The sequence below is a fragment of the Physeter macrocephalus genome, chromosome 1, assembly GCF_002837175.3.
Source record: "Physeter macrocephalus isolate SW-GA chromosome 1, ASM283717v5, whole genome shotgun sequence".
Classification (NCBI taxonomy): domain Eukaryota; kingdom Metazoa; phylum Chordata; class Mammalia; order Artiodactyla; family Physeteridae; genus Physeter; species Physeter macrocephalus.
In genome coordinates, this window is record NC_041214.2 from 55,624,299 (window position 1) to 55,648,263 (window position 23,965).

Here is a 23,965-nt window from a genome sequence, read left to right on the forward strand (position 1 = left end):
ACTGCTATGGGGAGACACAAAGCAGGTTAGGGAATGGGAGTGTCACGGGGTGGTCAGCACAGGCCTCACTAAGGTGACATTGGGACGAAGACTTGAAGGAAGATTATCAGTTGATGATTACACTTTCATAGTCAATTTGAGGGGGATTCTCTTCTACCCGTGCAGGGGAGGAGCCCTTCCCTCCCCAGACTGACAACCACAGCATGTAGCCTCTGTGTCACGTGCTAAGCCACAGCCCAGCTGCCGAGGGAGCTCAGGTACCCTGGGTCTCAGCCCAAGAAGGGCCCCTGCTGCCTGGGGGAATCTACAGGTTGACCCTCAATGTCTACACATCAGCTTCTGCCCAGAACCTAATCAACATTTGAGTTTTCACAGTAGGAAGCTATACTGTTGAGTCCAAAAGCGTTGAATTTTATTACAACCTCCTGCTTCAGTGACTGCTTGAGATGCAGGATAATTTTTAATGAAAGCTTTGGTCAGGTTTTCTGTTGATGGGATGGAACAGTGTTTTAAGAGCATCTGTCAAGATTTGATGAGCTTCCCTTCTTACGGACAGCATCTCAGTCCACTGTGACCCTGGACTTAGGATATAGTCAGCCTGCTCTTGAGGAAGCACAGGCAGGGATGTGTATACGGTACATGTGGAGATACCACCTTAGCATCCAGTGCTCTTTTCTGAAATGTCAACCCATTTTATCCTCTCTCCTCTTCCCTGCCGTACCCATCCACCCTCCCCCGCCCTCGCAGTGATTATAGTAGCAAATTCTGACAGCATCTCCAAGGAGGTGAATCTCACCTGTGTCGAGGGTGTATTTTACATCAGGGCTTAATGAACAATGATTGGTTTTCTTATCTTTATGTGTGTTTTCTCTGATCTCAGCCTTCCCTTCTGGACATCTCTTCCCTTCCTGTTTTGTGTGACAGTACGCTGCAACCAGTCTAGGCCAAATACACATTGGTCTTTCTGTCTCCATTCCTTAAGCTGTTTCCACAATAACAGTGATGTCAGCTGCCATTTACTGTGTGCTCGCTCTGTGCTGGGAGCTAAACTGAGCGCTTTACGTATACTTTCTCTTTCCCTACCTTACGAGGTTGATAACGTTATCCTCATTTTACAACCAAGGAAGTGGAGCCTCAGAGAGGCTAGTGTGCCCAAGGACACACAGCTAGTGAATGGTGAGACCAGAATTGAGACCCAGGACAGTGACTCCAGAGCCCATACTCTTGCCCAGGAGACCACGCTTCCTGGAATGTTCTCGTACATCCCTGCCCATGGAAGTCCTACCCATCGTCCAAAGCCCAGCTTTAATGCTCACTCCTCCGTGATTATCACAACGAGAAATCTTCACTCCCTCCTCCCCATCTGCCTACAGCATTTAGCAGGTACCAGTCTCTCCCTGAAGAAATACTGCTTTGTGCTTGTAGCTATTGATACTGGTGGCTTTTCCCTCCTGCCAGGCTGTCTCCTTCTTTATAGAAAGGTCTGGATCTTGTCTAACTTTAGAGCCTGCAAATTGCCCTGCATGGAATATACATTTAATAAATATCTGACAAATAATATGCGAATGGACAAAGTTCTAGCTCCCTTAAAGAAAAATAATAATAGATAATACTGAATGCATGTTACATGCAGGCATTGTGCCAGGTGATTAATATGGAATAACTAACTCCTTTATTTCTCACAACTCCTCAGTGGAATAGGTACTGTTATTGTCCCAATTTTGGAACCAAGGAAACCAAGGATCAAAAAGAGTTTCTCATCCTAGGTCACACAAAGCTAAAAGTAACAGAGCCAGGAATCAAATCCAAGCAGTCTGCCCTGAGAGCCTGAGCCTTTAACAACTGTGCTAAAATACACCATTCTTTAATCCTGATTCTATCTGGGGAGGTGTTTTGAGATACAGGCACACCCAAGGGCAGCCTCAAGCTAATGATGGATCCCAGTGGTTTTCTCTGGTACCATCCACCTGCCTTTCAGTGCTGTTTTGCTGCTGTCCCTGGATCCCCACCCTAGAGCTCCCACTGAGCTGCCAAGGTGTCCTTAAGTTAAAACTAATGCCCTGGGCTTCCCTGGTGGCACAGTCGTTGAGAATCTGCCTGCTAATGCAGGGGACACGGGTTCGAGCCCTGGTCTGGGAGGATCCCACATGCCGCGGAGCAACTAGGTCCGTGAGCCACAACTACTGAGCCTGTGCGTCTGGAGCCTGTGCTCCGCAACAAGAGAGGCTGCGATAGTGAGAGGCCTGCGCACTGCAATGAAGAGTGGCTCCCGCTCGCCGCAACTAGAGAAAGCCCTCGCACAGAAACGAAGACCCAACACAGCCAAAAATAAATTAATTAAACTCCTACCCCCAACATCTTCTTTTAAAAAAACAACAAAAAAAACCTGATGCCCTCACCCATCCATACCTCCTACCCTCAATACTCTTATTAATTTGGTCTTGAAGCCTTTTAAGATACCAAGGATGAGGGCCTGAGGATCTACCCACAGAGTGTCAAACCTCAAGCCATGCAGAGGAACGCTGTTCCCTCCTGGTAGCACCAAGGTGGGGTGAGGGGAGCACATAGGTCACATGCAGGAGGTCAGCCCTTTGCAGATGCACGCAGACCGCACCCGGGGTGTGAGAGAGCAGCTGGTCAAGCTAATGGGCTCATTCTATCTTTCCAGGTGGTTTCATCAGTTTCAATGGCTCCTGGAGGGTCCAGGGAATCCTGGCCATGTCTCGATCCCTGGGGGATTATCCGCTGAAAAACCTCAACGTGGTCATCCCAGACCCAGATATCCTGACCTTTGACCTGGACAAGCTCCAGCCCGAGTTCATGATCTTGGCATCAGATGGCCTCTGGGATGCTTTCAGCAACGAAGAAGCTGTTCGATTCATCAAGGACCGCTTGGATGAACCTCACTTTGGGGCCAAGAGCATAGTTTTACAGTCATTTTACAGAGGCTGCCCTGACAACATAACAGTCATGGTGGTGAAGTTCAGGAATAGCAGCAAAACAGAAGAGCAGTGAACCCTCTGGGGTTTCAGCTGCCTTAGACTAAAGGACTTTCAACACACTGGTCTCTTTTAATGTAGTGAAAGGTGTGGGAGTTACAGTTAGGATCATCCATCCCAGACATGGGGTGCCCCATTCCCGGCCGTCTTAAGTCTATGTGCCGTGATGAACAGAGGGTGCTCTTGGCCAATGTAGTTGAGAGGCTGGAAAATGGTTTCTTCGTGTTTTCCCAACTCTTTCATCCAATGTTCAAAATATATAAATATATAGCTGTAGAATCACATGTATGAAGTGAATGGCATATGTGCCATATATTCTCCTTTTACCATTGTTTTCAGGATCCCTTACAGGGCCCTCCAGGCATCAGACTTTGTGTCCTCTCATTGGAGCAGTGAGTCAGGGCCGATGTGGCCACACAGTACGCTAAGGGGCAGAGCTGTCCTGAGAATGCTTTGTCCTCCTGAGCCCAGGTTTTCTGCTCTGCAGCAGCCCTGCAGAAACAGATTTGGAAATGGTTTATTATTCTGTGGCTGCTCTTGGAGGCTGAGGTACGTGGGGAAGATGAGAGCCGCCTGCACGGCAGAAGTAAACTTCTTCCCTCGCTTTCTTTATTAGTTAAATAGACTTTGTGTACCACCTGACCAGTCTTTGTGTGTTTATCCTAATCATGCATGACCTTAATCTTTGGCCTACACCATACCTAATGTAATAGGCAGCTGTTAAACTTTACCACCAGACACCACGATTTTTTTACATTACCACGTGAAAAAAGCAAATCACAGTACATAATTCCTTCTACCTTTAAGGGTAGGTAGAGGACGCCATGGCCGAATAAGTCACAGCGCCGCTTGGGAAGTCGGCTATTTGCATTCAGAGAGAACGCGGGTGAGGTCGCCACCTCGAATCGAGCTCCAGCTGCCCGGTTTTGTGCATTTTTTCCTCTCCTGTTCTAGTAGCTTTCAAGTGTCTCTGAAGCAGTGTTCTGAGAAGCAGCGGTGTAGAACTGCATGTGTGCTCCCTGAAGCCGAGTACAGAGTTCGCAGCCAAGTTTTGGAATTTGGTGGTAAATTACTGGGATGTGCTTCTGCTAGACGGTGGAAAGGCAGCAGTCTTTAACATTTGGTTGCAAACCACTGAGTTATTTTCGCGGCCAGACTTGCTGCTTTTCATTTCTTATCACCAAAGTCACATTTCCAATCTCAGTATTTTATAAGTTAATTACAGAAAATGCTGGGTCATCCTGTTTCCCTGGCTGAGGGGCTCAAACAGCCAAACAAGATTTTCATTGCATCCCCACCCCTCTGTGTCTGAAATGCCAGGGCGTCCACCTGGTTTTGTCCTTCCAGAGTGAGCATTTGCCTTTATAGCTTCTGAAAGGCCCCATTCACTGGCCACCTCCTGCCCACGATGCCACTTCCCTGCCTTCTTCAGCTGTGGAGCTTTTCTGAAGCAAGTTCTAGGAGTGAACTCAGGAGGATGAAAAGATTCCTTTGTGGCTGCCAAGGACTGTAATCTGTCTGGATTCCTCTAAGCACTTAACCTTTCTTTGAAAGAATTAATAGTGGTTTCCCAAGAGACGTGCTTACTTTGGTAAACTATAACATTAGAATTTACAATATGAGAATTAGAACCTCGTTTTTTTTTTTCTTCTTTTTTTAAGCCATAGAATGTTCTAGTACAAAATACCTTCCACCATGTTAGATTGGAGTATCTGCCTATTGAGAGACACTGAACATTTGGATGTGTGTATTTGAGGCGGGGGTTGGAAAGGGAATGTGGGAGACATGCAGGTTGTGATCAGGGATGGGACAGTCAGGCCAGGTGGCCTGAGTTTGCTTGGTGATTTTAGGACGTTCTGATTCTGGAGAGTTACCAAAGCCCACCCTCTAACCGGAGTCCAGGAATAAGCAGTGTCAGCGTATTACGGTATGCAGTTAATTTTCCTTTTTTATTTTTAACTTAACCCAAAATTCATAATAACGATGGAAAGATATTTTTAAATTCTATGATCACTGTGATTGTCTAAAATGAAAACGGTACTGTTTTGGTGAAGATGAAGGAGAAAAGCGACTAAGTAAATTAGTGTTTATTTGCCCTGCAAAATGTCTTACTAGATGGTGCTGAGTGCAGGAGTGCATGGCTTTCCCTCTGAGGTTCACAAGGCATCTTCTAAACTTTGCTTTGTAGAATTAATTCATTTCTGACTTTAATCAAGTAGTGTGTGTATTTTTTACTCCCTTTCTGCCTCTTTTTCTCCCACTTTGGCTTGCAGATTTTTGAAAAACAGAAGTTCTAGGCAAAATAGTAGCAGTTTGATTAATAGTTATGTCTCAAATCAGGCTACTTTGTTCCCTTCCCCATCCTCCTGGAGCTCTCTCTCCCTGAGCAGCCTCCAGCTGTCGGGGGTCTGCACACACCACCCAGCATACCCTGTGGCTCACCGGCCAGCCACTCCCATTTTCCAGGGACAGGGAAGGTTGAGTCTAGTTAGGGAAATTGATTTGAGAAGTTTGCATGTGAAGCTTCCCTAAACAGCACTGCCAAAGCTTTGGAATTGTCACCCAGACCCCCTAGCCTGAGTTCGTATTGCCAATAGCCCCTATGGTGCCAAATTTTGGAATGGTTTTATAGTCTTTTAGAAATGAAGCTGGGAACCAATGATCATGTGCTTATGAGCCCCCAGCAAGATGCCAAGCCCAGGTCTTCATTAATGCACTGCTCTCCCACTGCTCCACTGGTAATCTGTACTCTTAAACTGGGTTGGGATTGGGGGGTGGGGGGAGAGACAGGGAAACTTTTTTTTTAATTCACTGTATTTGCAATTCTCTAATAAAAGGAATAAATAATACTTATATGGAAAACTCCAAAGCTAGCTCCCAAGACCGGCATTTATTTCACATGACCAGCTTGCCCATGGCACTTAGCTCTGAGGTCGCTGTTCTAATGCAACATGACTGTACATCTTACTGGTAACCAGTGGCTACATTCTATTCCTTGCCTTGGACTGAAGGCATTGGGCTCTAGAATCTTGTCTATGTGGTAAGAGTATTACAGAGTGTTTTATAGAGTGATGGAGCATATGTGATCTGGATAATTTAAAACAGGTCTTATTTCATACAGCTGTGATGATTTCAGTCCATGAACATTTTGTGCAAACAGGATTGCACAAGTGATGGCATCATCAACACTATTTGAAGTGATCCTAGGAAGTTGATTACACGATTGAATTGGATCGCTAGGATATCTGGCAATACATGAGGGATTCACAAAGGGAGTGATCGCTTTTTCCTTTGCCAGGTATATTTGATTTTCCTGACATTTCCCCCCGCCCCACCCCGAGTTGTTGCCAGATCTAACTCTCTTGCAACTGGGAACACAAAAACTTTAGAAAGGGCAACATTTCCTTGTACACTTGTAAGTATAGGAATTCATACTCTGGATAAGGTTTTATTTTCCCAATGACCTCAGAAAATTGTTTCCTCCTTTTGACCCATTATTAGACTGATCTTCTCTTAATTTTCCCCCCAAATTGCCTTAGCTTATCACACCAGCATTCCTGACCCAGCTCTGCAGAAATGACATGACCATTAGATACCATGCTGGGTCCTATTTAATTGACTCTGGATTAAATCCTTCACATCTAGACTTCTAAGCTAATTAGTTGAACACTGCAGGAGTAATGAGATACAGTGTTCCCCAAAGTGTGCTCCACAGGACACAAGTTCCAAAGATACTGTTCCAAACACGGGGCTCCAGCGTCAAATGAGTTTGGGAAACATACTATCCTAGAAAGTTAGTACATATAAGCACATCAAAGGTTCTAATTTAAATATCCCCCAGGGGAACTAAATAAACACCACAAATGTAATTCCAGTGTTTTCCAGATTAATCTGACCATGCAAACTTTTTTGAGTAACACCTAGTAACACTTCAAGGAGCTCCTGTTCCACAGCACCCACTTTGGGAAATTCTGCTATATGGAAATATTACTGTTTTCTCATTCACTATGACTCTTAGCAGTTGCAGTATAGTTTGCAATTTAGCAGCACTAATTCTTTCACGGAAGAGACTGATTTGTTACTGAAAGCAGTATTAAGAAATAGTATGATTTAATCTAATTGTATCGATAGCAGAAGCCCAACAATCCTGCTTGAAACTCTAAACATGGGCTCCCTTCTTTTTATGTGAATAGTAAGCAAGAGCCTTGCCATACCTAAGGATTTCTCAAATTTGTTCCAAGGGCTTTCGGTTGCTTTTTTGAAGTTATCTTTGCTTTCCAGATGGAATCAAAGTAAATATTTTTACATTTTATCACTGTGTGAGAGTTTAAAAAAATATTTAAAATAATAGAAAAGGGGGAATGGCATATTTGGTATGAATTCATTTTTTAAATTCTAACTAGATTTTTTTAAATTATGTATCCATTGTATAATAACGGAAATGTAAACTATTTACTTATTCTCTTTTCTTATTCTTTCTGAAATCCCTGTCCCATGTTGTCCCACCTTTCACATTTTATATATATATATGTATAATTAAGTTGGGCAAGTTATTTGGAGAGAGAATCCCCAAATCACAGAGGAAGCAAATCTAGTCAAAAATATGGTACAAAGTGAATTTAGGATAAAGTCATTACCTTAAAATTATATCCAATATTTAGGAATACACCCTCCCTTTGGTTGTTATCCAGAATAGTATAAAACAGAAAGTAAAATCACTTAGACTAGGTGGCAGATTGCAAAGGGCAAGTGACAGTTGACACTATAAGGCGTCCGTTAGATATGTAGCTCTAAACTTGTTTTCTAGTATGTAAATTTATTTGCTAATTCTTAATAATGTTGATGCTTTGTCCATTATTTTTTATTTTTACTACTGTTAAGCTGCAAACTGTTTAACCAAGGGTTGATTTTGATCATGTTTATGTGTTTAGTAGTAACCACGCCATCATTTGTACAATCATTTCAGTAAATACAAGTTAAGGATTTAGAAGAAAACATGTAGCAACTGTTCATTATAGCAGATCATTATAAGCATTTGCACAATTCAAAACTCCACCCAAAAGCAAGCAAGTAGCAAAAGTGTAGATTACATTTAGAGATGTGGTTCCATTTACTCTAGAAATCCTATAATCTGGCATTATAATCCCCTCTGACATTTGCCAAATCCAAATTAATCTCAAAACCTCCAAGGACCAGAGTCCCTAGCTTTCAGCACAAGCAGATTACTGTGAGGGCTCCAATGGCAGATTGTGGTTGGGGGGAGGGTTAAGGGGCAGGGCAGTCTGCCTGGGTCTCTGCCTCCATAGGAAAGGGCCCATGTTTCAGCCACACTCTCCCATCACCTTTTGTCATGAAGAAATTCAGAGGTTAAGTGTGATGTCATGCAGTATCTCAACATATTCCTGTATTAATTAGACAGTGCATAATTTAAAATGTGTTCGTGCAGAAGCAAAGGTAGAAGTAATAGTCAAGGAATTGGGGGAGGCGGGGGGTGGAGAAAACCTTTAGGATACTCAGACATTAAAAACAAAAAGTAGGTTATCAAAAATTTAGATTATTAGACTTTTACCTGCATAGGTTGTATTTAATAGCAATTGCTGACACCTGCATATACATCTGTAGAAGGCAGTTTTCCCCACTTTTCACCTATTGAGATGCAAGCCTCCCCATTTAGAGTATTGGCTAATGCTTTGCTTACATGTTAACAAATACAATTCTAAAGCTCCTTTTCTTAGGACTGATGGCACAGGTAGAATAACATTTATGCAAAATAATTTGGAACATTTTTTAATTTTAAAAAATGCAAAATTAATTTCCAGTGAGATCAAAGTCAGAATGTAAAGAAAAGCATTCTCAAGAAAATATACAAGACAGGGACTTCCCTGGTGGTCCAGTGGCTAAGACTCCACGCTCCCAATGCAGGGGGCCCGGGTTGGATCCCTGATCAGGGAACTAGATCCTGCATGCCGCAACTAAGAGTTCACATGCCGCAACGAAAGATCCCGCACACGGCAACGAAGATCCCATGTGCCACAACCAAGACCCAGTGCAGCCAAATAAATAAATAAATAAAAATTAATTAATTAATTAAAAAAATAAAGTATACAAGACAAAAATCAAAGGAGAATAATATAAAATATTTTAAATTAAGACATTTTATGACATTGTGAATCATGCTTTCTGATATTTGTGCTCTTTCTGAAGTTGAGATAACACTGAAGTAAGAATGAATTCTGAGTTATCTGTAAAGTTAGTAAAATTACAGTCCCTATTCCATTCTTTCCCAGTGAAAATAGATACATGTGGTCTTATTTACTGTTCTCCTAAACCACTTTTAACTGTCCTAGGTACTGTTTACTTTCCAAATGCTAGACATCGTTTTACCCTGAATCCTTAGAATTTGTGCATTTTCAAGGAGGGAATACCCCTTTTTCGTAAAAGAGACTAAATGATAGACCTTCCATTTTAGAGTGCTCCAATAAAACTAAAGTCAGATAAACACAGTCACAGCTGCATCTGGGGGCGAGTTTTAAAACTGGTAATTTTCCAAATGCCAACATGAATACCAGTGAGTATTCAATTTAAAACAGATGATTTCACAAAGACAAAGCACAGGGTTATTTAATGTTCCTGCTTCCTACAGAGTTTTCCATATAATGAAAAGGGTCATGTTTGCTCATATAATTTTTTTTAATCCTGTAGAAATGATGTATTAGACATCTCTAACTGAAGAGAATGATGTCTCTTGTGCACATTTTATATCCCCATCTGTCTCAGTATATGCAGAGACAAACAGTGATGCTTAGTGTAATAATGAAAAGATATAAATCCTGCTACATGGGAAAAAACTATAACCATGGGATATTAAGCAAGAATACTCCCCCTATTTAGGCTCCAAGACTACAACCAGTCTAGGTATTTTTCATCTTGATTTCCCTTTATCTCAGGCATATATTCAGAAAAATGGAGTAATAAGTACAGAATTGGAGAAGATCCAATAACTTTTGTTCCTATTTTAGAAAGCAGTGTTTGCCTTTTTAAAATTTTGTCAGAAATACATGTTCACATTGAAACATTGACATCTACAGCATTGTTTTTGGTTTACTCTGTCAGTTACTAAAGCCAGTGGTTTTGATTTATAGCACTCACATAATTTCAGTTCAGATTATAAAAGGTTGAAATCTATTTTGCAATGCCTCCTTGGTCAGCCGGGAAAAAGAAAACAAAAGCAAAAAACGATGACATTTTAGAGTTCAGAAGAATGATTATTCTAACAAGCCTGAAAAATAGTAATGAAACAGTTCATTCCAAAACACCCCAATGTGAACTATGTTCACATACATAATTCCTATATACCAAATATACAAGTTTAAAAAAAAAAAGCATGACTGGATTCATAAAACATTGATCTACGTTATGAACAGATTTAATTGAGAAAGCCACTATTTTTGCTGTAAGTAAATCTGCTTGTATATTCTTTCCATTATTATTATTATTATTATTATTATTATTTTTTTTTTTTTGTGGTATGCGGGCCTCCCTCTGTTGTGGCCTCTCCCCAGCGGCCATGGCTCACGGGACCAGCCGCTCCGCGGCATGTGGGATCCTCCCAGACCGGGGCGCGAACCCGGTTCCCCTGCCTCGGCAGGCGGACGTGCAACCGCTGCGCCACCAGGGAAGCCCTCTTTCCATTATTATTATTGTTATTATTACTTTTTTGAGCACCGACCATATGCCAAGTGCAGGTCACCTAAGGGAGTGTATCTAGAGGTGAGCACTCAGGCACCATCCCTGCCTTGGCACTTACAGCCCAGTGGAGGCTTCACAGATATCGTAATGCTCCGTATTGGCTGAATGCGATAAAAATGGGCATCTTTCATGATTTTCTCCAATGGGTTTAGATATGTAAAGACAGGGCAGAATTAGAGTCATTCTTTCCTACACTTAAAAGACAGTAAATGGTAACAGATTTGGAATATCTTGCCCACACCCAAGCAAACTGCATCAGATAATTATTCCACGTTAGGTCGTCTAGTTTCCCCAGGATGGAGTGGGGAGGTGAGAGAGGGAGCCTCTGGGTACCAGGGCAGGGGTAGGGCTGTCCCAATGAGGAGCCGCCACTGGAACAGCAGCCGTGCAAGGGCTCAGCAGTGGTATGATTCAAGCCGGGGTATCTCTCTCTACAAGGTCCTCTGGAGGAAGGAAAGAATTACAGCAAAGGCAAACAGGGAACACTGAGAACATCTATCCATGGCTTGTTTTTATTTTTGTTCCCAAGAGGCTATGTACCAACTTCATGTCCCAAATGAGAACCCAGAACTGAGAGTTTTTATCATCAGTGTTCCTTGATTATGTAAATTAGCAAACTTATTATATAGAAAATTAACATACTTCAGGAATACAATTATTTCTTGATCTTAATTGTGAAGATTAAATGCCAGATTTTTTTTGAAGCATAAATTTGGTATCCATAGTTACTTTAGACTTTCCAGGTTCTAGGCATGGAATTTAATTAAGCTTTATATTTTGAACAAGAATAGCAACATCTATTTTCTGCATAGCAAAGCAAAACTAAATGCCAGACTTTTATTTTTAACCACAGAAGCCATCACTTCTTTCTAAAATCTTTGGCTGGTCCTCTTCCCTAGACATCTCTTTCTGTTTATGCCAATTGCTTCTTTATCCAAATAATATTAGCTTTTGCCAAAATATACTAGAATTCTATTGAATTAGAATAACAGAAAGTGAATAAGAGATTGGGAATATCTCATTGTGGTCAGCAGTGGAATTTTTGTTGTTTTTAATCATGAGAACATACAACAAGAAATGCAAATTAAGTCAAGCCAGTTTCTGATTTGTTAAGATTAAAACCATAGGAGGAGTCCAGTTATTAAGGAAGGAAAGGAGGGTTGGAGGGAGTAAGAAAAAAACCCACATAACTGAGAAGTATTTTTCATGAATGGTATATCTCAAAAGCTCTGTTCTTGTTCCCTGCTGAATTTTGAAACAGTGACTTTGTATATGCATTTACTATACCTATTTTAACATCATGAAAAATTTTCCATCAGCATTTTCTTGCTATTTTAAAACTCATAAGATGTTATTTGTTTATAAAAAGATAGCAGGATCCATAAAATATTAGATAATGCTTTCTTTTAGGAATCTCCCAATTGTATTTAATAATTAAATCATGGGTCAAAATGACTGCTCAAATCAATCAGACTGTCTGGTAAGTTAGTCCCTGAAAACTATCCATAAAATACAACAAAACCTTGGCAAAACCTCATTACTCTTGGTACTCTTCAGAGGTTTTTATACCTACTAGTCTATAATTGTCTCTAAGAGGCATTTGAAAAAAAGTTAAAATGTCAATTTGATGTTGAGCTCAGAGTATATGGCAGTGCACGGTCACTCAAGATGCATGGCGTGTGTTTCAGGTCCCTTGGATGTGTGCTAGGGGTAGATTTAGCATTGTAGAGACTAATGTGTTCATGCTATCACTGATTCTGTGTTGTATACAAAATGAACAGCTAAAAATTCACCCTTGATGACAAGATTAAAGCAAAAATAAACACATTAAAGCTATTGGACTTTATACATAGAGCTGCTGCTATTCTTTTTCTTTTGGTTAAACTCATTTTACATTCTAATGTCTGTGCTGGAATTTTCTAATTTTTCAATGCTTTTGCGTTGGAGTGGCTGTTAAGTTGGGATTCCACATAGAAAGCAGAAAAACAGTTCATGGCCTGAGGATAAGACAAAAGCATAACAGAAACGAGATATAGGAGATATTGAGACTTCAGGTGCTCTCATTTGGAACAGGAATAAGCCTGGCTCCGATTCAAAGCAAGATAAATTTGTATATTTTGGGGACTTCCCTGGTGGCGCAGTGGTTGAGAGTCCGCCTGCCGATGCAGGGGACATGGGTTCGAGCCCTGGTCCGGGAAGATCCCACATGCCGCGGAGCAACTAAGCCAGTGCAACACAACTACTGGGCCTGCGCTCTAGAGCCCGCGCTGTGCAACAAGAGAAGCCACCACAGTGAGAAGCCTGCGTACCACATCATTGCCCCCGTCCCCCGCAACTAGGGAAAGCCCGCGCGCAGCAACGAAGACCCAACACAGCCAAAAATAAATAAATTTATTTTTTTTTAAAAGTATACAAATGTATGCAATAAAAATTGTTTAGTGTTAACGCAACCTTTACCCAGCTTTATACCACAGCAACAAAGTTTATATAGTGTAACCAGTATTAGGTGATAACGGTTAGATTAGCTATACACACATGTAAACTCCAGCAACATGACATGACACACCTCTGAGAAAAGTGTTCAGAAGAGAATATCCATCTGCAAAGGTTTTCACAAGATGCAGGAAGGAAGAGTGTGGAATTTAGAGACAGAGGGAAATAGATATATACACACACAGATGCACACATGTAATACTATTTTTAAGTATTCTAAAGATGAAATGCTTAGATGTGAACAGCACTTGGAACTTAGAAGAAGAACAATAAAAGTTAATCACCAGATTGCTGAATTTGGAACTGGGTGTAACAAAGCAAAAAAATGTAGCCTTGGATTATTTTTCTCCTTTTCATTAAGAATAATATTTGATAGCCAGAGTAGAACATGCAGTCTGCAAATTCTGGTCTTCCACTCCTTTCTCTGGATAGAAAATTTCTAACATAAAATGAAGGATGTGATTAGAGATTTCAGGATGAATATTTGTTATCTGGATTAGAGTAAGAATTATGGACGTTTCCAACACCAACCACAGATCCAGAGAAATAGGAATCAAGAGCCACAAACACCCTACCTTCACTTCAGTGATGGGTTATATTCTCTCTCTTTCCCTCCTTCTGTTTTATTTTAGAAATACACTAGTGACTTTTTTTTTTTTTTTTTACGGTAACAACAAGAGAAAGGGAACTTTAATATAAGGATTTTAGTGGTACCTCCTGGAATCCAAAGGCAATAAGTATTTAAGTGGGGCCTCGGGAACAATTCACACCTAAAAACTCTCAAGGAGTCTACAGGGGCTTCCTCTTCCAGCTTTCCCAGATTAACTGGTATTGCACTAGGCCATCCACCATAAACAACTATAAAACTGGATAAACTGTGCTAAGCAACTGTTTTCAGGCATTAGACAACTTGGACAACAGGCAGTGCAAGATAGCATCTTTGAGAGAAGGGATCACAAGCTGCCCCGTGATCACCTCAGCTCTCTGTGAGGTGACACTTTTCTGGTTGTGGCGCAGCAAGCTGGAGTCCAAGCAGAGCTAGATTGAAGCGAAGATACAGAATGTGGCTGGAGTCTGTGGAGAGCTGTAACAGAGGGAGAGCCTCGGAAGTCTACGTGTGGGCCCCTCATGAGTCCTTAGCTGAGGGCTCACTGTACATACGCAGGGTCCAGCACTGAGGCTCAACTGAACGTGGCTGCTATGGGATTAAGAGTGGAATAAAAACACTAGAGACTGAGTATTGCTGGGGAATATCAAGTTCTGGCCCAAGCAGAGTAGAGAGACATCCAGTGGAGACACTTAGGTTATGTATTAAGAATAAGGACCACTCTCTAAATGAAGGCCCACTTCAGATCTAGCCTAACTGAGCCTAAAACCAAGTGCTGACAAGATCTGTAAGAGAGACAGAGTAAGGAAGTTGAGTTGCAACAAATTGAAGGGTCTTGGGAACACCTTAAGCTTTTACAGATTTGCTGAGACAAACCATAACGCATTCCCCGTGACTCCCCCTGCAAAAAAAAATAAAAAGAAAGGAAAAAAGAAAAATAATAATCAAGATAGTTAGCTAATAACTGAACTACTTTACTTACGAGAACAAAAATCAAATATCAAAACTCTTCAGAGAAAGATAATAGAATCCAGAATATTTACAGGTTTTTAACATATCACTCACATTGTCCAGTACAATATAAAATTGAGAAATTACCAGACATGTAAAGAAACAGGAAAAGTTGACCGATAGTCAAGAAAAAACAGCGGTCAATAGTGGTCAACTCCAAGAGGCCTAGATATTAATCTTAGCAGATTTACGGCAGCTATAATAAATATGTTTAAGGAATTTAAGGCAACTGTGGTCTTAGTGAGACAATAGATAAGGAATCTCAACAGAAAAATGGAAAATTAAAGATTAAAATTCTAGAAGAGAAAAATTTAAAAACTGGAATGAAAATTCACTGGATCGGCTTAAAAGAACTTGGAGATGACAAAAGAAGTGAATAAACTTGATCAATACAAATTACCTAGTCTGAAGAAAAGACAAGAATAAAGATTGAAGGAAAATTAATTGAACATGTTCTACAAAGACATGTACTATACTATAAAGCAGTGTAAGTTATATGTTACTCAAATACCAGAAAGAGACAAGAGTGAGAATGGGGCAGAAAAATAATTGAAGAAATAGATAGATAAATCATAAATTTCTCAAATTTTATGAAAAACATCAATGTGTAAAACCAGGATGATCAGCAGACCACAATGAAGCAAAATACTAAGAAAGCATACCCCACAAAGAATTATCTGACTCAAAATGTCAATAGTACAAAGGTTGAGAAGCCCTGATCTAAAGCAATCAATTAAAAAAATAATTTCAGGGACTTCCCTGGGGGTCCAGTGGTAAAGAATCTGCCTTCCAATGCAGGGGTTGCGGGTTCAATCCCTGGTCAGGGGACTATGATTCCACATTCTGCAGGGCAACTAAGCCTGCGCGCCGCAACTACTGAGCTCGCACACCTCAACGAGAGAATCCATGTGCTACAAACTACAGGGCCCATGTGCCCTGGAGCCCGCGCACCACAACTAGAGAGAGATAAATCCGCACACCATAACTAGAGAGAAGCCCACCCGCCGCAACGAAGAGCCTGTGTGCCGCAACGAAGAGCCTGCGTGCCGCAACAAAAGATCCCACGTGCCTCAGAGAAGATCCCATGTGCCGCAACTAAGACACAACACAGCCAAAAAATAGATATATATATAATAATAATAATTTCAATAACAAGAGCAATAGCTAAGAAGGCAGTTGAGGAAATTAAATGGAATGCTAGTGACTACTCAGTTAACTAAAAAGAAGGCAAGGAAGGGGCCACAGAGGTGCAAAATGAAAAGTAAGTAACAGGATGGTACACTTAAACCCAATTATATAAAAATTACATTAAATATAAACAGACTAAACACTCCCTCATGAGGAAAGTCTTTTTTTTTAATGCTGCTGAGACCACTAGATATTTACATGAAAGAGAATGAATTTCAAATGCTTTCTCACTCTGAATAAAAATTTAAATTGGAGATGGATCATAGACCTTAATGTAAAACCTAAAACCATACAGCTTCTAGAAGAAAATATAGGAGAAAATCTCCCCCACTTTGGTGTAGGTAAAGATTTCTTGGGTGGGGCACAAAAAGTATAAGTCATAAAAGAAAAACTGGGTAGGAATGTACAGTGGTACAAACACTTTTGAGAACTGTTTGGCATTTCATAGTAAACACACACGTACCCTACGGACCAGCAGTTCCATTCCTAGGTGTTTACAGAGAGAAATGAAAACATAAATACACACAAAAAAACTCATACAAGGATCTTTATAGCAGTCTTATTCATGATAGCCCCAGACTAGAAACAACCCAAATGGATAAACAAATTGCTGTTTACTCATATAATGGAATAATGCTCAGCAATAAAAAGAAATTTCTGACACACAAAACAACATGGATTAATGTAAAGTACATTATGTTCAATCAGAGAAGCAAGACTCAAAATGATACATACTGCATGAATACATTTACATGAAATCCCAAACCAGCAAGACTAAATCTACAGTGATAGAGACCAGGAAGTGGTTGCTCTGTAATGGGGGTGGGGTAGGAGTAGGGATTGATTGGAAGATGGCATTAAGAACCTTCGTGGGATGATGGAAGTGTTCTCTATCTTGTTTTAGGTGATGTTTGTACAGATGTATAAAACTGCCCCAAATCATTGAACTGAGCACTTAAGTTTGTGCATTTTACTGTATGTTAATTATACCTCTGTAAAAAAAATCTCATTGACAATAGCATCAAAAAATACAAAATACTTAGGAATAAATCTAATGAAATATATGCAAGATTGTTACCTTTTCATAAACTTCGGAATATTGCTGAGAGAAATTAAAGAAAATCTAAATAAATGGAGAGGTAGACCATTCATAAATCAGTAGACTCAATATTGTTAAAACAGCCTTTCCCCCCCGTTTCTATATTTAATGCAATTCCAATCAAAAGCCTAGAAGACTCTTTTATAGAAATTGTAAAGCTGATTCCAAACTTTTCTTGAAAATTCAAAGGTCATGTAATAGTCAAAACAACATTGCAAAAGAATAAACTTGGAAGACCTATATCATCAGATTTTAAGGCCAGAGTAATCAAGATAGTATGGCAGTGATGGAAAGGCAGACTTACAGAGCAACGGAACAGAATTAGAGAGTTCAGGGAAAAAAAAAAATCAATACACTTATTGCCCCTTCATTTTTTCCCTTGTTCCTCTTAGAATATACTACTTGCTTCCAGTCTGTCTTCCTGCTGGCGGCCTTTGCAGACACTGGCCCTGGGGGCAGCAGCAACATCCTCCCCATTGCACCCTCCACTGTTTACAACCATCCTTTAGAACCAAATGGTGATTTAATGAAATTTCCCAGGTACTGAGCACCTACTTCCTGTGGGGTCCTCCCATCTCCTATTTCAACGAATTCTGGCAAAAGCACTACAAGTGCAAGACACTCTTATTACCTTCCTGCCATGTGTAAGGCAAATGAGGTTCAGAGAGAAGAGTAATCCAGCTAGTAAGAGGTGGCACTAAGACTTGAACTCACATCTGTGTGACTCCAAAGCTAATGCTAGTACTTCTCTCAGAGCTAGACTTTTCAAGTCCAGGTCCTATTAATTCTCCACTCCCAGCATCTTTACCAAAGGATTCTCCAGCTTCTTTTACCTCCTTTAAGGTTGGGAATTTGTTATTTTCTGAAGCATCCTGCTCTATCCCTGGATTTCTCTGATCCTAAACTAAAATCGCTCTCCCTGTCACTTCTCCCACTATCTTGGTCCTGCCTTCCAGAGTCGCTCTGGTCAAGACCGTTTTCTCTGCCACAAGGCTTCCTCTTCTCCAGGCTGATGGCCCCAGCATCTTTAAATCATCATCTGACTCTGAAGAGAATGAGAATTACTAACCCTCTTCACAGATGAGGCAATGGAGATCCAGAAAAAGCAAAGTACACTCCAGGTAAAGAGCTGAGATGAAGGCAGGTAGGCCAGCATGGGCCTGGGATGCCTGAGAAACAAAGGGCAGAGTGGAGAAGGCTGCTATGCAAGGCATGGGGCAGAGGTTGAGGAGTGCTGGGCTTCATTTGCAGTGTGAAACCATACTTCTGAAGCTACTGGATCCCCCAAACGTCAATCTTACTCCTTTACCCTCCAGGCCCACCTGGTACAGAGGTCAGCCTAGGGTTGGCATCCATAGGAATCTTTGTGGCCTCCTGTGAGGTCTGGTGGAAGGGAAGCCTGCAGAGCCTCAGGCCCACCAGCCTGGCCCTAGGCCACCATGAAGAAGGGGAACTGGCCCTGGCGAAGGGCTTATCTGAATGTGTGCCTTTTCTGTTTCTGTAAAGTACTTCCCTTCCGTGAGCCCAAGACTCCAGCTCTGAAGCTTTCCTCAGGGATTACAGTCTTAGCCTCACTGACAATCCACCAAAAGTCCAATGTAAACTGTGGGCTTTCGGTGATAACGATGTGTCACCGTGGTGACAGCCAGTGTAATAAATGTCCTGTCCTGATGGGGAATGTTGATGGTGGAAGTGTGTACATGGGGGCAGAGAGTATATGGGAAATCTCTGTACCTTCCTTTCAATTTTGCTGTGAACCTAAAACTGCTCTAAAAAATGAAATGTATTTTTTTAAAAACATCCGATATCAAAATTTCCCAGATTTATATCTCCTAGTTGAGGACAACGCTCAGACTTAGACTGCTTAGCCTTAATTCTAAATTCTTTGAGAGGAACTGCAATTGCCCAGTAGCGTCAGGTGGACCACGGGACTGTCGCCAGGGAGCTGGGATCTTAAGACGGGGAGAATCCTCATGGCTTGGGTCACACTGTACTAACCACGCAGATGGAGTTAGTGGATGAGACATTTCTCAAAAGCAGAAGTTTCTCAAGAAGGAGGTTGTTCAGCAGGCAAAATAATAACTGCCTGTCTACTTGCTTTCAAATTTAAGGCTGAGAAATACAAAATTTAATTTCTTCTTATATAATACTTTTTAAAATTTTACTGTTTTTATGTTAAGGTTCACTAAAGGAGAGAGAAACACTGTGCAAAATTTTCTAAAGATTCATATAAAAAGAGATTCAGTAACAAAGGTGAGGTTGTTACTTTCCTCCTTCTCATATTCATTGAGCTAAGAGACAGGCTTGATTATCACTTGACCTTTGAACACCAAATTAGTCATTTATGGCTTTTCAACAGTTTTTGTCCTGAAACCTTGAGACACTTCATTTTTAATAAAGTACATATAGCAGCCTCGGGGCACGGAAGAACAGCAAGACCTGGGTGCTCTCGGGTCATTTCATTGTGAATTTACCAAAATCCAGAGATTTTCCAGCTTCTCATTTACAAAGAGTGCAGAGTGAACAGCGTTACCATCAGACTCTGAAACTACTTTGTGCCAAGTTCACAACACAAACCTTCTTGGACGATAGGCAGGCAGTAAACCATGAAAGGCAAAGAGATGTGGCCCTGGCCTCTCTTCTCCCAAATGAGAAGACCCGGCTCCACAGGTGAGACAGGCACAGCCTCCTGCTCCCCGCTCCGCCCCCCGCAGGTGCAGCTGCAGACCCGCTGCCCGACACGGATGGCGGGCACCAACCAGAGAGGAGGGTCCACCGCGTCCCTGTGGGCTGCTCACAGCCACGGGGCACCATCCCCCAGCAGGATCCAAGCCAGAGCCTCAGAGCTCCCGGGTCACGAACCAGCTGTTTTCTCTCTGCCCTGGAGGAGAGTTTGATTCATCTCCTCCCATCTCCCCACTCACCATGGGCACGACGGCTCCGGTCAGGGAAACTGTTCTTACGTCCCTGGAGTTAGGTTCCCCCAGCTGTGAGGAACTGACCACCGGACCCACGACATCCAAATGTGTGTGGTGACTTAACACCCAAAGGGCCTAGAAGAATGTGGGCCCAGGCTTACCGTCTCAGCCCACTGCCTTGGCCTTTAGGCTCATGGGATCACCATGGTAGCTGCAGATTCCAGCAGTGTAGGCAGAACATCTTATCAAGGAAAAGAAGGCTTTCTCCTTTTGTTCTTAATGAGGGAGGAACACAGGAGGCCACAGGCAGACATCCCCTGTCAAACAGGAAGGGGCCAGGGCACAACCTTTAAAAGGATGACAAGAGCCTTTGAAGATATGACATAAACTGGCTAAAACTGACTAGGTCCAAGATGGCAGAAGATTTGACTCCCAGCAGACCTTAAGCCTCATTATGCACTCATTGTAATACACTAGCATATGCTAAATGACACGCCATGACATCTCTGAGGCTGATCATCAAAGGCCAAAAAGTGGGTGGTGGCCCCAATCCTGGAAATCTCCTCCCCTTCCCCCAAATAGTTGGAATAATCCTCCCACTGAAGTCAGCCTATGAAATTACACAGCCCGCAAAAACTAACCTCGGGGCGCTCTCACCTTCTGAGACAGTCCGCATTCCGTCTATGGAGTGTATTTCTCCCATGGCTGCTCTCACTTTCTGAGTCGACCCCATGCCCTGGGGTCGCTCTCAAGCCTTTTGAGACGGACCACATTCTGCCTATGGAATGTGTTCTCTCTCTAAATAAATCCACCTCTTACTTATCACTTTGTCTCTGAATTCTTTCTGCGATGAGACCCAAAGAACCTGAGCTTCAGCAAGTCCTGACAGGAAGTGAGCAATTTTAACTAACAGTGGCTCAAGTCCCAATCAGAGTTGTCTGGTTTCACTTGGGGTCCCACTGCCAGGGACTGGTTCACAAGAGTCAGCTGCGAAAAAAGCGGGAGGGCGCAGAAGGGCTGGCAGCTCAGCGGGGAGCTAGGATTTGACCCTGTCCCCCGCCAGCCTTTTCAAACCCACGACATCTTCTGACCCTGCTTTTTACCTTTACCTAAATTTGTTCATATATTGTTAAAACATTTATGTTATAAAAGTAATTCATCCTTGTTGTTGAGAATGAAGTAATAAAAGGTACTTCAAAGGGAGCAAAGTCATTGAGAGGCGACTCCTGTTAACATTTTGGTATTTTTCTCCTCCTGCTTGTTTCTATACGGTTTCTACAGGGAGAAAGGGGGAAGAAGGGGGTGAAGGGGGAAGAGTGTTATTTAAAACCTTCGCTGCAGCTGCTGCAGCCTTTTAAGAGAATGTTAACTCACCACGAGCAGCCTTGATTTTTTATCTGGGAAATGTCTCAAAAGGGGTTCTTTAAGGGTGAAACGTAAGTAGCACTAACCTCCACCCTCCCTCCCACGTGGTCTAAAGGGTGAGAGTAGAACATAAAAAGGGCTAAGTTGGCAGACATTTTAGACATTATTCATTGAAAACTAAAGGAAGGGTAAGGCTTGCAAATGCGAAGAAAGGGTCACATGTGAGGAGAGACTATCTAAGCGCAAGTTTTGTGCTTCCATCACTTACCTTAAATACAAAGCAATGGTATCCATCTTTTTTGGGCCCTCCTTTGACTTTACAAGACCCATGAGTCAGCTCTTCCCTTGGGCACAAATTCTGCCAAGGGACTGCCCACTCAAACTGCCTCTTGGCTTTCGGGGCCCATTTCCCACGCTTGCTTCCATCTCCTACCAACACATCCATCAACACATGTCACCTGTTTTGACTCCTTAAAGGTTTGGCCCTATATTAACTACACGTGGGATAATTAAGCAGCTGATGGAGACTGTGAGAGGGTTCTAATAGCTCACACAAAATCCAGAGGAGCTGGCTTAATATAAAGATTAATTCCCAGTGGATTAAAAGAACCCCAAAGACATCAGATGGGCCTGCCACATTTCTCATACTCACCCTTCCCCTCTCTCTCTCTCCCTCCATCCTGCAATAATTGCCTACCAGACGCCAAGAGAAAAGAGCTTTATCCCCAACCTCACACTCAGAAATAGTTATAAATAGCTCAGCTCTGGCTGCTCTTCATCTGGTGAGTTGATGGGAACATGATAATGCCAAGACCATTTAGTGTAGAGCTAGAAAAAGATTAAGGAGGGTGAAAGGGCAGCCCTCTCAGGGAAGGGCTCAAAGCACCAGCTCCAAGTAAGCCAGAAAACCTCTGATGCACTGGGGCTGGCCTCAGAATCCAGGTCCCTGAGCCCCTTCTCCCTTTCACACACTAGGTGTGGCAGATTACTGTACCCAACTATTCCTTCCCCACCCTGTAAAAGAACACAATATTCCTGGCTGCCAAAAAATGACTTGCACTACTTCCTGTGAGACCAAATCCCTGCCCCACCCTGCCACGGACACTGGGCTTGGCATGGGCTTTGCTTTGGTCAGTAGATATAGATGCTAGTGTTTCCACCAGCTCTTTTTCCTCTCCCTCTACAAGAACGGCATGTTCCAAACAGGCATTGCCCTTCAGCTGGGGACCCTGATGTGAGAAGATACACACAGTAGCCAAGGCTGGTAACCAGTGGCGTGCGGTGTGGGTGAAAAGAACACATGGTTGTTGTCAACCTCTGAGATCTGGGAGCTGTTCTTGCAGCATAATCTGGCAAAGGCTAACATGCTGGGGTCACGGACTCAATGCTTACAGGCAAGCAAAGTAAATGAGTGAGGCAGAGAGCAGGTAAGACCACGGGGATGTGGCAGGGCTGTGGACGGCAGAAAAGCAGCAGCCTAAGGTTAGGCTCTGTATTAAACTCTGTTACCAGTTAAAATAAAAGGTGCTATTGATGTGGTTAAACATCAGAGGCCAAGATTTTAATAACACAGCTGACTAATATTACTTGAAAGCAAACATGAAGTTAAAAACAAAAATATAACAACCCAACCTCAATGTTTATCATAATCATTTAACTCTTTAGAGATCTCTTAAGCACCAATATGTAGTTGAAAAGGAACAATCTTCGAAAACTGGCAATTATTCACATTTTACTGCTTTTTTTGGTCTCATCTTAAAGTGAAGGGAAGTTATCTTTTATTTTAAAAGTCCTCCCTCTGTAAATTATTTGACTTAGCTTCCCAAACACCAATATAAAGTTACGCAAATTTGATCAAATCTAATCCTACCACAAAAATACCCACCATCTGTGTCTTAAAGAAAGTGACTCCCGGGGGGTGGGTGGTGGTGGTGGGCTGAATTGGGAGATTGGGACTGACATGTATACATTAATATGTATAAAATAGATAACTAATAAGAACCTGCTGTATAAAAATAAATAAAATTCAAAAAAAAAAGTGACTCCCGTATGGATGGGAATTAGCAAGGGCATAGATTGATTCCACAGAGTACTTCATTTAATTGATTTTATTTTAACTGGATCAGGTCTGAGAGGAGGGAAATGGAAATAGCCTTGTTATAAAGAATCAAACATTATAATGGTTCTAACTGAAATTAAGCTTTACTTATAGGAGAATTATAAATATATGAGTATTACAAGAGCTGACTATATATTTTCAAGTTCATATTTTCTGCCAACAGATTTGATCTCTCACCATCATGCAATCCAGAAAAAAGGAATCACTTGTCCAGTATCAGGCATAATGGGAAATTGCACAATCCCAAGAATACGGGGGCAAGGAGTGCTTCTCTTGGACCAACTGGCAGGTCAAAGCTGACCTACATCACCACTCCTATGACATGGTGCTTCTCCATGACATGGAAATCAGACTTTATCTTAGACCACATAGTAGGGCTTTCCTCTTGATGTGAAACTAATAATAATAGCAGCAGTG

At 41.9% G+C, this 23,965-nt stretch overlaps 1 protein-coding gene across 6 annotated transcripts in view; it reads left to right on the plus strand.

Moving 5' to 3' along the window:
- The window catches only part of PPM1L (protein phosphatase, Mg2+/Mn2+ dependent 1L), a 353,976-nt gene extending 335,594 nt beyond the window's left edge, over positions 1-18,382 (plus strand). For 5 of the 6 annotated variants that reach the window (XM_028490691.2, XM_024124286.3, XM_028490697.2 and 2 more), the window contains one exon: positions 2,669-10,339. In XM_028490691.2, the coding sequence (XP_028346492.1) occupies positions 2,669-3,015 (347 nt within the window). In that variant the 3' untranslated portion in view covers positions 3,016-10,339. Of the gene's footprint in view, positions 1-2,668; positions 10,340-18,102 lie in introns of those variants that run through there. The other variant, XR_003680160.1, reaches the window with a different exon arrangement.
- Positions 18,383-23,965: the final 5,583 nt, after the last annotated feature.